We start from the raw sequence: 15,048 nt of genomic DNA, 5'->3' as shown, positions 1-15,048 counted from the left end.
AGCTACAAAGCACAGCGGCTTCAGAGTCCAACAGCAATCAAAGTTACAATAAGACATTTCATGCACATACAACTTAGAACACATTGGACTATAAGTGGTGATTCTAAATCGCTCTAAAATCCTACTCTATCCTGCCCAAGCTATTTCTAATACAAATAAAACAAAACGTGATTACTTGGTGTCGTCTTCTCTGGAGCAGGGGGAGAGGGAGGGGAGATTCGTTAGGCGTCCGTAACAAACTTAAAGACAGCCTTTGGCAAAAGGAGGAGAAATATGACAGACCGTCAGCAGTCAACTGGAACAAAAACAAAGAGGAAATGTTTTTCTCCTTGGAAAACCTCTGTGGGTTTTTCTTGAGTTGCGTGTCAGGTCCATGCCTTCAATCGGTAAGGTAAACCTACTGGTCTTCTTATCCCAGTAAGCTTTTAGACCATTCAGTTTTTAATGAGTTTGGCCAGTGAGGAGAATGAATGAAAACCAACGTGTGAGCTTCTTCTCCAGAATGATGCGCGCCTCAGTTGTGTGGTAACTGCGTCTCGGTTTCCAGCAGGAGAAAAAGCAATGGTGGAGCGTCTCACGTGTTCTCATATAGCTCACTGTGACATCAGAGCTGCGACGCCCCTTCCTGTTAGCTGCAATTCATGCTGGGAGTAGTAGCAGACGATACTGGGGTACATAGTGGCAAACAAATAGTCTAACACCACAGACTTGATGTAACCTGGAAAGACCAATCCTTTGTGGATGCATCTTTTATTTTAAAACCTGACTTCTACGTCTGTTACGGGGTATTCTATTCATTTGAATTTAAGGTATTTATCTAGCGCCAATTCACAACACATCGTCATCTCAAGGCACTTTACCAAGTCATGTCAATCAAATCATGCAGATTCCAAGTTAAGTACATAAATCAAGTAATAATTCCAATTGATCCAAGTTATCAAACAATGCAGTCACATTTAGTTTATTATTCAAATTGGTTAAATAGTTCTGCTGTTTGGATCTTATAGGAAAAGCTATTTTGGTGTATTCTGTTGAGTTTTCATTCTATCTTTGACTTAACAATGTTGAAGCTGTTGCTGACATCAGATGATGGATTGGTTTACATTTCTGAATAGAAAAAGCTGGTCATTAAAGAAAAAAAGTCTAATACTGATTTTGTTTTTTGTACTAATGTCTATTCAGTAAAACAAAAGTAGCATTATCACCAACTGAAGTATGTGTACTCCCCCTGCAGGAACAATATGTTTTTATCCATGATGCTTTGGTGGAAGCCATCTTGTGTGGAGAGACTGAGGTAGTGACAGCCCACCTGCACAGATATGTGGATGAGCTGCTGACTCCAGGGCCTTCTGGGAAGACACTCCTGGGCAAACAGTTCAAAGTGAGCTGACTCATTAGACAATCAATGGAGAGTAGGGTGATGGCAGGGAGGCCTTCCAACCTCAAAGACTTGGAGCTCATCATCAGATAAATCATTAAAATACCAAAACATGCAAAAACCGTCTCAGCAATAATAAGGACTGATATGATCCTGCTGAAGATTTTTATATTAATTAATGAGGAAATATAAATCATTTTTGATATGCCATTTTAAATCAAATGTAAATAAAAGAATATATTGTTTTTTGGGCTTAGCTATAAATGAGGACATCTCAAAGGAGGTGTCGGGTGTGCATATTGACTGGGATGTACAAACAAAATACGTTTGGATCCATGTGTAGTCATGCTTACATACATCTGAATTTTTTTGTGCAAATGCAGTTTTCTGGACTTAAATGTACGCCATGTTTTAGTAAGAAGTCTCTGTACATGCGGCCCCACTTCTGTCTAACGCTGGACAGGAAAATGGCTGCCCATTAGAGTGAAAATGAAAGAAATAAATGGGAAATTTTTATGTTTTCATTTCTATAAGCATTTAAAAGAACCTAAAGCTTAGGTGTTTTCTGTTTTCTACAGCTGATATGTCACACTGAAGTAAATAAGGATGACTTCTCCACCGCTTTGCAGGACAACAACTCTAACAAGAACAGAGACTGCTCTGTGATACCTGGTGAGACAGACTTGTCGTAATGCCACAACATGCTGGAAAATGACATCAGTGTCAATCAGAAGTTTATATCCCTCCATTTCAATTCCTGTTCACTGGACTACAACATAAACCACCACTGAAATTAACCTCATCTCTCCTCTCTTATTGTAGCGGAGAGGTCGCGAGTGCATCTGTCTCCAACGGCTGGAGAGACGTCAGACTACATCAATGCCTCATACATCACTGTAAGATCAGCAAATCTCAGCCAGATTCATATGAGAAGATGACAATGAGTTTAATGAGGGTTCCCAGAGCAATTTAATCTCTTTATATTAACATACTGACAATAGCGCCTGTTAAACATCATTATTACTTTTATATAAAAGTCAGCCTTCACTGTTTTTGCATCACTGTGAACACAGTAATGCCCAGAACTGATTGCTGTTGGATTACCACCAATGCTTCAACAGTACAAGGTGAATGACACTTGAAGAGTAAAACATGCTTTTTCATACTTTGATATTAAACTTGTTCCTAATAAATCAAATCAATGCAAACTGTTTTCCTCTCTTAGAGAAATTATTGACAGGAACTGTAGATGAAACCAGTAATTTGGTTTGTTCTGTTAAAGCATACGCCCATCATGATTCATAGGTTTATTTGTTCTGTCATGGAGCAATCAAATTATATTTAGGTATATTCCTGAGCTATCAGCAGTTTAACTCCCCTCGTATAAAAGGTATGGTTTTGTTTTGCAGGGCTACAGACTATTTAGAGAGTTCATCATTACCCAGAATCCTTTGCCTGACACCATAAAGGACTTTTGGACTATGATATGGGATCACAATATCCAGGTCATCATCTCACTGCCTGGGGTAAGCAAGAACATTTCATTTCAAGTGATATTTTCCAGAGGATAAATACATCCAAAAATGTTAAAAGGTTACTTCAGCATGAGACGTTTAGGATTGTTCAGCTGTGGACTCAATGACAAAACACTCTCCATTTCATAAGAACAACAACAGTTTATGGTGACTGTAATATTTAATTGCCATATTTAATATATTATTTCATATCTCATCTATTTATTTACGTCTAAATCCCTCAACTGAAATTGAGTCTTATCGGACCAGAAAACATTTTTCCAATCTGTTATTGTCTAATTTGAATTGTAGCCCGAGTTTCCAATTCTTAGCCAACAGGAGTGCCAGCTGGTGTAGTCTTCTGCTGTTGTAGACCATCTGCTTCAATGTTCCACTTGCTGTGCATTCAGAAATAGTGCCCTGCATCCCTTGGTTGGAACCATCGCTTGTTTGAGCTGCTGTTTGTCTTTATAAAATGTCAAACCACACTGCCCATCCTATGCTGACATCAACAGGGCTTATTTTCCAAACAGCTGCCTTTCACTGGGTATTTTCTCTTTTTTAGATTATTCTCTGTAAACCTCAGAAATGGTTGTGTGTGAAAATCCCAGTAGATCAGTAGGTTCTGAGATACTGAGACTAGCTGGTCTGGTACTAACAACCATCCCAGGTTCAAAGTTACTTAAATCTCATTTCTTCCTCATTCTGATGCTCACTGTGAACTTAAGTAGGTCGTCTTCACCTTGTTTAGATGCCCTAAATATATTGAGCTGCTGCCGTGTGATTGGTTGATTCACTATTTATGATAACAACTAACCGAGCAGCTGTTCCTAATAAAGAACCTCATATATGAGGGTACAATAAATGATGTGTTACTTTTTGCTACCTCATAATGTACAGACCTCAGCCTTCAGTGAACCTTTTTGTGTTTCTATATCAACAGACAAAGGAGGAGGCAGAGCTTTGTGCCTTCTGGCCCAGCAATGAGCAATCCTTCAGCTTCACGATGTTCACTGTCATCAAGAGGAGTGAGGCCCACATCTGTCTATCCAATGAGGACATGCTGGTGGTCCGGGAATATACACTAACTGCAGCAAAGGTTAGCATAGCTTCCATTGCACCATAAAGTTATTAAAACAGTTAATAGTGCTAATTGTAAATAGGTGTTTAATAAGCAACTAAAATATCTGAGGTCTTATATTTTTACATGAACAAAATAAACTGTTGTAGTGATGTTACTCTGCCGAGAGATTTTACAAAAGTATCTGAGAATATCGGTGTACTGAAACTTTTCTTAAAACCCAGAAAGACTGTGTGTGAAAGTCTTTTCGTTCTCATGTCGACTCTTCTCATCTGGACAGGATGACTTCATTCTTGAGGTAAAACATTTCCTCGCCCCGTGCTGGCCAAACCCTGACAGTCCCATTAGTAACACCTTCGAGCTCATCAGCCTGGTGAATGAAGAGAGAGCGGGCAAGGACTGCCCAACTGTGGTCCATGATGAGTAAGATCCTGCCTAACCACTTGGCGTGCTTATTTGAAGAATGTTTTGGGTCTTACTATTTCCGAAATGTTTTACCAAGAAACCCAAATGTTTCTATCTTTTCAGTGTGGGCGGAGTCACAGCAGGAACGTTCTGTGCTCTGTCTTCCCTGAAGCAGCAGCTGGATGCTGAGGGCTCAGCTGACGTATTCCAAGCAGCCAGACTGATAAACCTTTTGAGACCGAGAGTCTTCGTTGATGTTGTAAGTCTCCAAGTGAGTTTATCAAACTGATGTTTGTTGCACACTTTGGGCAACATTTTAAGTCATATCTGAAAGGATAAATGCAGTTTAACTCACAAACACATCTCAATATAATTTAATGTGGGACTATTAAACAGTACTGTACTATTGAAATGTGCTGTACTGTATCTGCACTCAGTACTTGGTCAGGGTTCCTTTTGCATTAGGTTCCTTGGTGTGATCCTAAACCATAAAATCTATTGAAAACCAAAAGTGAAATATGTTCATAGAATGTTGGCACAGCTCATTGCTGCCCTGTCTTAAATCAGAAAACCTTATTTTTATTATTCTGTACATTGATTTTACTGTATGTGGGCTACAGTGTAGAAGTGTGGGGAAACACAAACTAAAGTGACATAAAACAATAAATATGACGCAGAAAGTGATGAATAAAAAAAGATTAATAAATAACATGTTTGTATGGAGAGACCATACAAACTAATTTTAAAATCCAAAACTAAAATAACAAAATCTGATTTGTTTTAAAACACCACAAATATTATTGACAACAAAAAATTGTTTACTTTGAAATAAAAAAAAGAAATTGTGTTCAGAAGAGAAGAGAAGTGTAAGAATGAAATGTAATATGTCAAGATGTGACCCATTTGATCCTGTTGGAGATAAATCTAAACTTTAAAAAACTGCTTTTGCGGGTACGGTGCTGGTGGTGTAGGGGTTAAGCGTGCGACCATATATAGACGCTACAGTCCTCGAAGCAGCCGTCCCGGGTTTGAGTCCCGGACCTGGCGACATTTGCCAAATGTCTCCCCCTTTCTCTACTCCTCTTTCCTCTCTACCAACTGTCAAAAAATAAAAGCCAATAGTGCTGAAAAAAAAAAATGCTTTTACAGTTCTGCACAACTTTCTGATGGTCTATGACATATAACCAAAATAAAATCCAATTAAAGCTTTTGGTTGTAATGTGACAAACTTTGTAAAGCTTGCCAGTCTGTTAATGAAAACCAAACAAAATGATAAAACTCTGAGTTGATGCTACCTGGGTTTAAATGACATGACCTACCAGTGAACCTACTGTATTCACTACAATGAGACTGATTAGTGTTTTTTTGCAGGAGAACTACCAGTTCCTGTATAAAGCCATGCTGAGTATCATCGGGACACAAGAAGATGAGAAAACATTCCTGTTCTCCGGAACCACCACTGACAGCCTTGAATCTCTTGTTTAAAAAAAGGCCTTATGAAAACAAGTTGTTCTTTATGTTCTTCAAGCATGAATAGAATCTCTGTTGACAGACTTTTGTGATATTCCTCTTTGTGCAGGACGTTCTGTGCTTTCTAGTTTAAGACGGGCACATTCTTAACAAGTTTGCTGAATTTGGACTCTTCCTGCTTTTATATTGTGTGTCTTTTGTATTCTTTCTCTTGTAGTTTAAACTTTGTTCCATTTTGTACATTGACTGTCCAATGTTTTAATATACTGGCATGAGAATTTGTACTAAACTCTTTCTAAACATTATATTTATTGGCACTGAGCCTAACGATGGAATCTGCACTTTTTCACATCAGATGTTCTTTTCCACTGGAATCTATTCTGTGAATACAACTGCAACAGTAGCAAAAGTGTGCTAAACAAGATCAGGATGTGGAATAAAACAATCAAATGTAAATAATAATAATATGGTAAATCACCTTGATGAACCAAATTTCTATTTATACTTCTAGATTTTATATTTTTAGTGCATTTAAATGGTTTGATTCTGACTGTTTAGCTGAAGATGTGTTTCTATTCAGTTTTGTAACAGACTAAATGTGTTGCATAAGTGTAGTTTTTTAGTTGCATGTCAAACATTGCGGGATTCTTAGTTAGGGGATTACATTGATTAAATGAAAGAACTGCAAACAGAAAGCTTGTTGATTCATTAATGTGTTTAAAGTATTGTCTAGTTGTTTAAAAGTGGAGGTGTTTTGAGAACCTATGAGCAGTTGGTATCCTGCATTATGTAACTATCTTCACATCTTTTAGAATAAACAGATTATTTTTCTAAAAGACTAAATCTAAGGGCTAGTGCAGGAAACGAGCTAATCTCTCTGCAGACCATACACATATTGGACACAAAAAAAAACTTCACACTTCTATCTCCAGGCGGGCGATAAACCCAATAATCATATATTAATATGGATATTTCTACAGATATTCTAGCCAGTCCCACACCTGCATGTCTATGTGTAGATAGATATAGATATATTAGGAGTGTAACAGTACATATAGTTCATATGACTGTATGGGTTTAAATCACACAGTTTAATAAAATGCTTTCATTTTTTGATGCGTTTTTTTCTGTAATTAATTCAAATTAACTACCGATAGATAGATAGATAGATAGATAGATAGATAGATAGATAGATAGATAGATAGATAGATAGATAGATAGATAGATAGATAGATAGATAGATAGATAGATAGATAGATAGATAGATAGATAGATAGATAGATAGATAGATAGATAGATAGATAGATAGATAGATAGATAGATAGATAGATAGATAGATAGATAGATAGATAGATAGATAGATAGATAGCTGGATAGATAGCTGGATAGATAGATAGATGTGCACAACCCTGGCCAATAAATAAATTAGTGTGCACAACCCTGGCCAATAAATAAATTAGATTCTGATATCGGATATCGGTAGGGCATATATAGAAATATAATAACTAAGAAACATAAAGGTTGTTTAACAGCAACCTTCACTGCTTTTAGACAGAACGGTCAAAGACCCTTGGATCTGACACCAAATAAACAATATTAACATAATGATGACCTAAAGTGACAGTATTCTTTTCTGTTTTTTTGTTCATCTTTGCCCCCCATAATTGTGGAATTTTCAGTACTAAGGAAATTTTACAGCAGGACTTTTTGCACAGGTAGCATCCTCACATGGTACCTCGCTGGAATTCACTGATATGCGGAGGAGCGACCCATTCTTTCACAAATGTTTGTAGAAACAGTCTGCATGACACACATAGTCATGAAAGTCATAGGAATACGTGAACCCAATGATATGGAGCAGTTTCCCAATACTATTAGTGAAATAGTGTAGCTCTTCCTTTCAATAAAAATAAAATATATATTTAACCACATCATTTGTGTCCTTTTTGTCAAAGCCCTGAGTAGTGTTGCCCAAATACCCATTTAAAACCCTTCACCTTCACCCTTTACCTCATGCTTCACAGACCAGTCTGGTCTCCATGATGTGTAACTTAGCCTTAGACAGGTAAGGGTAACAAGAACCCCCTGTGCCTATCTACCCTAAACCACCCCTCTTGTGTGCTGTGAGCCTGAGCTCAGTCAACCTGTGTAGCATTTGCACCTAGATCATGTTGTGATTGTTTTCCAATCTGTATGTGCCAGACAGGTGGTGTTTAGAATAAAGAGATTTGAGACAGTCCACTTTATACTTGTGGTTGTCTGTTTTCACAAGCAGCATTATTCTGAAAGATTAAAGGTTAAGGGTTGCTGTGTTTGTGTCCTTGGGGTAATCTATGCATGAACATGCCTTTTTTCCTGCATGTGCCTGTCTATGTTTGGTACTTTTTTAGAACAAACTAAGTTTAACAGTCACGGTGAAGACTAAATATAGGCTCTTGGGATTTCTTGAAGGAAGTTGTACTTGTGTATCGGAACATAAAGAAACAAACTCCCTATCTGCCACTGTGATCCAATCATACAGTGCCTTGTGAAAGTATTTGGCCCCTTGAACTTTTCAACCTTTTGCCACATTTCAGACTTCAAAAAATTTAAATTTTTTATGAAGAATCAACAACAAGTGGGACACAATCATGAAGTGGAATGAAATTTATTGGATGTGTCAATCTTTTTTAACAAATAAAAAACTGGAAAGTGGGTTGTGCAATATTATTCGGCCCCTTTACTTTCAGTGCAGCAAACTCACTCCAGAAGTTCAGTGAGGATCTCTGAATGATCCAATGTTGTTCCAAATGACCAATGATGATAAATAGAATCCACCTGTGTGTAATCTAGTCTCCGTATAAATGCACCTGCTCTGTGATAGTCTCAGGGTTCTGTTCAAAGCACAGAGAGCATCATAGATAGAAACGTCAACATTTAATTGCCAAACATTTACATGCCTTCTGGGTCAGCAAACATGCCATGTCAGCTAATATTTAAAATCTCGCAGATAGCTCTCTTGGTATGTTCATTTAGTATCAATGTGGATTAGTTGGTCTTTAGTACAAATTCTGATTAGCAGCAGCCAATCGGAATTTATACTAAATGAAGACGTATTAAATGCTTATCACCTTTTAACCTCTTTCCCCAAAACACCTAAAAACACCTGTAAAGTGCACACGAATTAAATACGATGTAGTTCAAATCAAATTTATATGCATATTTATTTACTACTGCCGTTGGCCCAAGTGCTGCACAGAACAGAACAAATTACAAGAATAGTTTAAAGTTAAAAACATGATGAGACCAAAAAAATCCATAAGTCAACTCTCATGCTGTATTAAAAGCCAGTGAGTATAAATGTGTTTTGGACTCTGGCTTTTAATACAGGCTTTTTCTGTGGAGTTGTTCAACCCTTTGGAGCAAATGCAAAAGCTTGGTCTCTAAAGATAACACTCTACATACACTGCCTGGCCAAAACAAAAGTCACCACCTGGATTTAACTAAGCAAATACAGGGGTTGGACAATGAAACTGAAACACCTGGTTTTAGACCACAATAATTTATTAGTATGGTGTAGGGCCTCCTTTTGCAGCAAATTCAGCGTCAATTCGTCTTGGGAATGACATATACAAGTCCTGCACAGTGGTCAGAGGGATTTTAAGCCATTCTTCTTGCAGGATAGTGGCCAGGTCACTACGTGATACTGGTGGAGGAAAACGTTTCCTGACTCGCTCCTCCAAAACACCCCAAAGTGGCTCAATAATATTTAGATCTGGTGACTGTGCAGGCAATGGGAGATGTTCAACTTCACTTTCATGTTCATCAAACCAATCTTTCACCAGTCTTGCTGTGTGTGTTGGTGCATTGTCATCCTGATACACAGCACCGCCTTCAGGATACAATGTTTGAACCATTGGATGCACATGGACCTCAAGAATGGTTCGGTAGTCCTTGGCAGTGACGCGTCCATCTAGCACAAGTATTGGGCCAAGGGAATGCCATGATATGGCAGCCCAAACCATCACTGATCCACCCCCATGCTTCACTCTGGGCATGCAACAGTCTCATCAGAGAACAATACATGTTTCATATTGTCCACAGCCCAAGATTTGTGTTCCTTGCACCATTGAAACCGACATTTGGCATTGGCATGAGTGACCAAAGGTTTGGATATAGCAGCCCGGCCGTGTATATTGACCCTGTGGAGCTCCCGACGGACAGTTCTGGTGGAAACAGGAGAGTTGAGGTGGACATTTAATTCTGCCGTGATTTGGGCAGCCGTGGTTTTATGTTTTTTGGATACAATAGGGGTTAGCACCCGAAAATCCCTTTCAGACAGCTTCCTCTGGCATCCACAGTTAATCCTGTTGGATGTGGTTCGTCCTTCTTGGTGGTATGTTGACATTACCCTGGATACCATGGCTCTTGATACATCACAAAGACTTGCAGTCTTGGTCACAGATGCGCCAGCAAGACGTGCACCAACAATTTGTCCTCTTTTGAACTCTGGTATGTCACCCATAATGTTGTGTGCATTTCAATATTTTGAGCAAAACTGTGATCTTACCCTGCTACTTGAACCTTCACACTCTGGTCTTACTGGTGCAATGTGCAATCAATGAAGACTGGCTACCAGGCTGGTCCAATTTAGCCATGAAACCTCCCACACTAAAATGGCAGGTGTTTCAGTTTCATTGTCCAACCCCTGTAGGTACGAGCCTCCCATTGGATAATTACTGCATGGGTGAGGATGTTTCAACTGGCAACAAGTTATTAAACCCCAACTGGTGCAATGAGTTGCTTCTCATTTCTAAAACAACCATGTCGAAAGACACATACTGTGGTCGTGGAAAAGATGTCCGTCTGTTTCAGAAAGGTCAAATCATTGGCATGCATCACGCAGAGAGAACATCTAAGGAGATTGCAGAAACTACCAAAATTAGGTTAAGAATTGTCCAACGCATTATTAAAAACTGGAAGGATAGTGGGGACCCATCATCTTCGAAGAAGAAATGTGGCCAGAAAAAAATCCTGAATGATCGTGACCGACAATCACTTAAATGTTTGGTGAAATCAAATCGAAGAAAAAAAAACAGTAGAACTCCGGGTTTGTTTAATGGTGAAAGTAAGAGCATTTCCACATGCAAAATGCAAAGGGAACTCAAGGCATTGGGACTGAACAGCTGTGGAGCCGTAAGAAAACCACTAGTTAGTGAGGCTAACTGGAAAAAAGTCTTCAATTTGCTAGGGAGCATAAAGATTGGATATGGAGCAATGGAAGAAGGTCATATAGTCTCATGAGTCCAGATTTACACTGTTCCAGAGTTATGGGCGCATCAGAGTAAGAAGAGAGGCAGGTGAAATGATGCACCCATCATGGCTAGTGCCTACTGTACAAGCCTGGGGGGCAGAGCAATGATCTGGTGTTGCTGCAGGTGGTCAGGTCTGGGTTCAGCAACAGTATGTGTTCATAGAATGAGGTCAGCTGACTACCTAAATATACAGAATGATCAGGTTATTCCATCAATGGATCTTTTCTTCACGGGCATATTCCAAGAGGACAATGCCAGGATTTATCAGGCTCGAATTGTGAAAGAGTGGTTCAGGGAGCATGAGACATCATTCTCACATATGGATTGGCCACCACAGAGTCCAGACCTTAACCCCGTTGAGAATCTTTAGGATGTGCTGGAGAAGGCTTTGTGCCGCGGTCAGACTCTACCATCATCAATGCAAGATCCTGGTGAAAAATTAATGCCACGCTGGCAGGAAATAAATCTTGTGACATTGCAGAAGCTTATCGAAACAATGCCACAGCGAATGTGTGCCGTAGTCAAAGCTAAAGCCGGTCCAATGAAATATTAGAGTGTGTGACCTTTTTTTTTTGGTGGCAACTTGTTTTTGGCCAGGCAGTGTATTTAACCTGAGCAGTCAAACTTATTGTAACTGTACCTATTTTGTAGTAATTGAAGTTGCATTCTACTGAAATGTAACTATTTTCGCTTGTCTGCATTTTTTTTGTTTTTGTTTTTATGTAATTGTACACGGAGGGCTAAAGATATGGACTCAGAAATCAAATGAGACAGATATAAGTCCTGCCTACTACAATTTGATAACAATAACAAAAAGAAACCTGAAATGCTCACGCTGCAAAACTACAATCCTTAAACTCTTCAAACCTGGACTAGATTATTCTACAGTAGTTCTAATGTGATCCAAATGCTAAATAGTACAATTGAACTTTTAAAAATCAAATGAAAGTTTCACAAATCACAAAATTTTTCACAAATCATAAACCATGCCTGAAGGCTGAAAGAAAAGAAAAAGGACCTGAAGTCAGCTTTCTGAATAACAGGCAGATAGGGGGCGCTGTATTTATAACATCCTAAACCAGCTGATCACACATAAAACCAGCTGTTCAGATGCACAAACATTTCTCCCAAAACACAAAATAATACCACCATGAAATGGCCTACACTTTATCAAGTCCCCAGGGACCGTAAAGCGCTTTGCACTTTTCTTTTTTTTTTTTTTTTGCTCTCGGTGGAGGAGGACGCTTTTTCTCTGTCTCCCGCAGCCCTCCCATATCTGCCCTGCTTCAGCTCTGTGTCTTGTCTTTTTCTTGGAGCCTCTTTTTGCATATCTTCCAAATTCTTCAAAATATGGATTTGGTCAGCTGGTCTCTCAATGCAATTGATCGAATTTTCTCAACGAGAAGACAGGGGTCGGGAGAGCCCACTTGCCCGGACGGGACATTTTTCTCCGGATACACGATGGACTCCTGGCAGAAGTGGAGGATTGTGTGTCTGTCAATAATGTCAGTCGAGGATGTGGAAGATGTGTATATAATTGGATGTTTGATATCAGGATTCCTGCTTTTTGGAGTCAGCGGTTACCTGGCATATCGAGAAATTCAGAGAATGTCAGCAGCTGTTCTGGCAATTGTGAGGCTGCCTGGCATGTGTGATGGGATCTTCAGAGCGATCAACACTCAGACTGAGATGTTACGTGAGCTGAATCGCAGACTGGATGTGATCCTTACACAGGATCGCAGGCAGGTTGCGGTTCCTGGACTCAGGGGTGAAATGGGATAAATCTTGGAGAAAGTTGTTCGCTCGGATCTGGCGAAAGACCAGAAATTTGGCTGTTTGGATTCGCCTTTGAGAAGCACCAGCGAGACTCTCAAGGCTGACGGAAAATTAAGAGTCAGCCTAAGCCAAATATTTATTGTTTTTCTGAATCTGGCTCCCCTGCACGGCCTTGATGGCTGGCTATCTTCAACCTCTCCTGGAAGTTATGTAAACATGACGCTCTGCTCCCTCTGCCCCCTCCCTTCCCTGAGGACATCTGTGGACCTGCTCAGAACTTTGTGGCCGGTTGATGAACATTCCAACGTACCATCAAGGACAATGGCCTCTGGGACAGTGCTTCATGGACTTACTTGCACACACTCACATGCACACATACACATGCTCAAGATAAACATTTGCACCACTCACACCACCTTCACCGTTACCGGCATGATGTTGTTTTGTCAACTTGTTGCTTCTTTGTGCTGAGGTTTTTTGCAATCTCAAACTGTATCCTGCTAAGGATAAAGTGTGAAATATGATTTTTTTTCCCCTCTACTTACCTAATGTGGCCTCTTTTCTCATCTAGCAAGATGAGTGGGCAGCAAAGCCTCGGTGACCCGTCCCCCCTTGTCTTGTGTCATGATGTATGTTTGGATGGGTGTTACTGGAATTCTAATTTCCCCTCGGGGATCAATAAAGTATCTTTGAATTTGAATTGAATTGAATTGAATGAGTCATTCAGCTATTCATACACACATTCACACACTGACAGTGGTAGACTACATTGTAGCCACCGCTGCCCGAGGCCGACTGACAGAAGTAAGGCTGCCATACAATCAGCGCCACTGGGCCCTCTGACCACCATCAGCTGGCATCAGCTGGCAACGTGGGTGAAGTGTCTTGCCCAGTGTCTTGTTTTTAGTTTAGCTCAATGGTTAATACCTTAAAAACAGGTTGATTTTGGACGAAGCTGGAGAAATGTCACTTTTCATGTTCCAACGTTGTACTTGTTGAACAAGTGGTGTGATAAATGACTTACTCGCCTATTTGTTGGTGCAGTTTCCTTATTGGGTGAGCCAGTCATTTACTGAAACACGGAGCAGCAGAGAAAAGCTGCTGGTAGCCGCACCCGTTGGAAACGACATGCGGACAAAAACATTTTGTGAAATAAGGGGATCGTGATCTTTCAATTAGTGACGTATTTTACATTTATAATTTAAACAGCTTAAGTTGTACTTTTCATGAGGGGGATTGTGACAGCTGTTCCTACTGGCACGCACCAGAGATGATGTTGAATGGTAGGCTAATTGTTTCTGTTCATTCTTAAAATTAGTTTATTTATTAATGATTGGAGAATTTAGATTTTCTTTTTGAATTAAAATTATTTTTATTAGCCTGACTTTGTAGTTGACTATTTACACTGCACATATTCAATTTATTTGTCAGTTTGCTATGTATGTAACAGATTCATTTCTTTTTGTTTTGAGTTACCAGTTTCCTTTGGACCTGCTGCTGGAGGTCCACACAGAAGATTTCCAGTTGCTTTTGTTTTCCTTATATGGCCGGCTTAACCGCCACAGGGGTCATACCATTTGCTTGTAAGGGGATGGGTCATTTGTTAATTTGTTTAATTTTCTTCTGTTTTTGGGCAGCTAGTTCTGTTCCACTAGTATTTGTTTTATGTAAAAATCATTTATAGTATTATTTTGACCAATATTTGTTTGTTAATTAAGTTGTTGTATCTTGGTTTGTTAGTCATTTACCCTATGTGTGTCAGCAGTGGTCTAATCAGCCACTATTTACCTAATGTCCTGCTTGTTAGGTCAGTTTTGAGCTTGAGTTTCTTCGTGTTGCTACCCAAGTTGAAGTCTGTTATGCTGACTTCTGTTTTGGGCCCAAAACATTTTTTTGACTTTTTGTAATAAATTAAGAATCTTTTTTTGAAATCATTCAATGTCTGTCTGGCTGGTTTGTGTAAATCCCTGACAGGGACACAATCTCCTGTGTCCTCGTCAGGATTTCCGCCTCTGTTGATGAGACAATGTCACACATTAATGTTAATAGCGGCACAGTGCACTAGACAGTCAGTGAGTCTATGGAAACACAACAGGTTCTGTGCCGAGTATAGCAAGGCTGAGTGGAGTG

General features: G+C 39.5%; 1 protein-coding gene across 9 annotated transcripts in view; it reads left to right on the top strand.

Moving 5' to 3' along the window:
* The window catches only part of ptprz1a (protein tyrosine phosphatase receptor type Z1a), a 191,532-nt gene extending 184,570 nt beyond the window's left edge, over positions 1-6,962 (top strand). For 5 of the 9 annotated variants that reach the window (XM_047388581.1, XM_047388611.1, XM_047388602.1 and 2 more), the window contains 8 exons: positions 1,235-1,381; positions 1,957-2,050; positions 2,201-2,274; positions 2,788-2,904; positions 3,836-3,991; positions 4,254-4,396; positions 4,502-4,649; positions 5,750-6,962. In XM_047388581.1, coding sequence (XP_047244537.1) covers positions 1,235-1,381; positions 1,957-2,050; positions 2,201-2,274; positions 2,788-2,904; positions 3,836-3,991; positions 4,254-4,396; positions 4,502-4,649; positions 5,750-5,863 — 993 coding nt within the window. In that variant the 3' untranslated portion in view covers positions 5,864-6,962. The remainder of the gene's footprint in view (positions 1-1,234; positions 1,382-1,956; positions 2,051-2,200; positions 2,275-2,787; positions 2,905-3,835; positions 3,992-4,253; positions 4,397-4,501; positions 4,650-5,749) is intronic. The other 4 variants (XM_047388629.1, XM_047388620.1, XM_047388573.1 and 1 more) reach the window with 2 other exon arrangements.
* The last annotated feature ends 8,086 nt before the right edge of the window (positions 6,963-15,048 follow it).

Source organism: Girardinichthys multiradiatus, chromosome 2 (assembly GCF_021462225.1).
Source record: "Girardinichthys multiradiatus isolate DD_20200921_A chromosome 2, DD_fGirMul_XY1, whole genome shotgun sequence".
In the NCBI taxonomy this organism is placed as follows: Eukaryota; Metazoa; Chordata; class Actinopteri; order Cyprinodontiformes; family Goodeidae; genus Girardinichthys; species Girardinichthys multiradiatus.
Note: the sequence above shows the minus strand (reverse complement) of the source record. Positions and strands in the feature narration are given on the sequence as shown.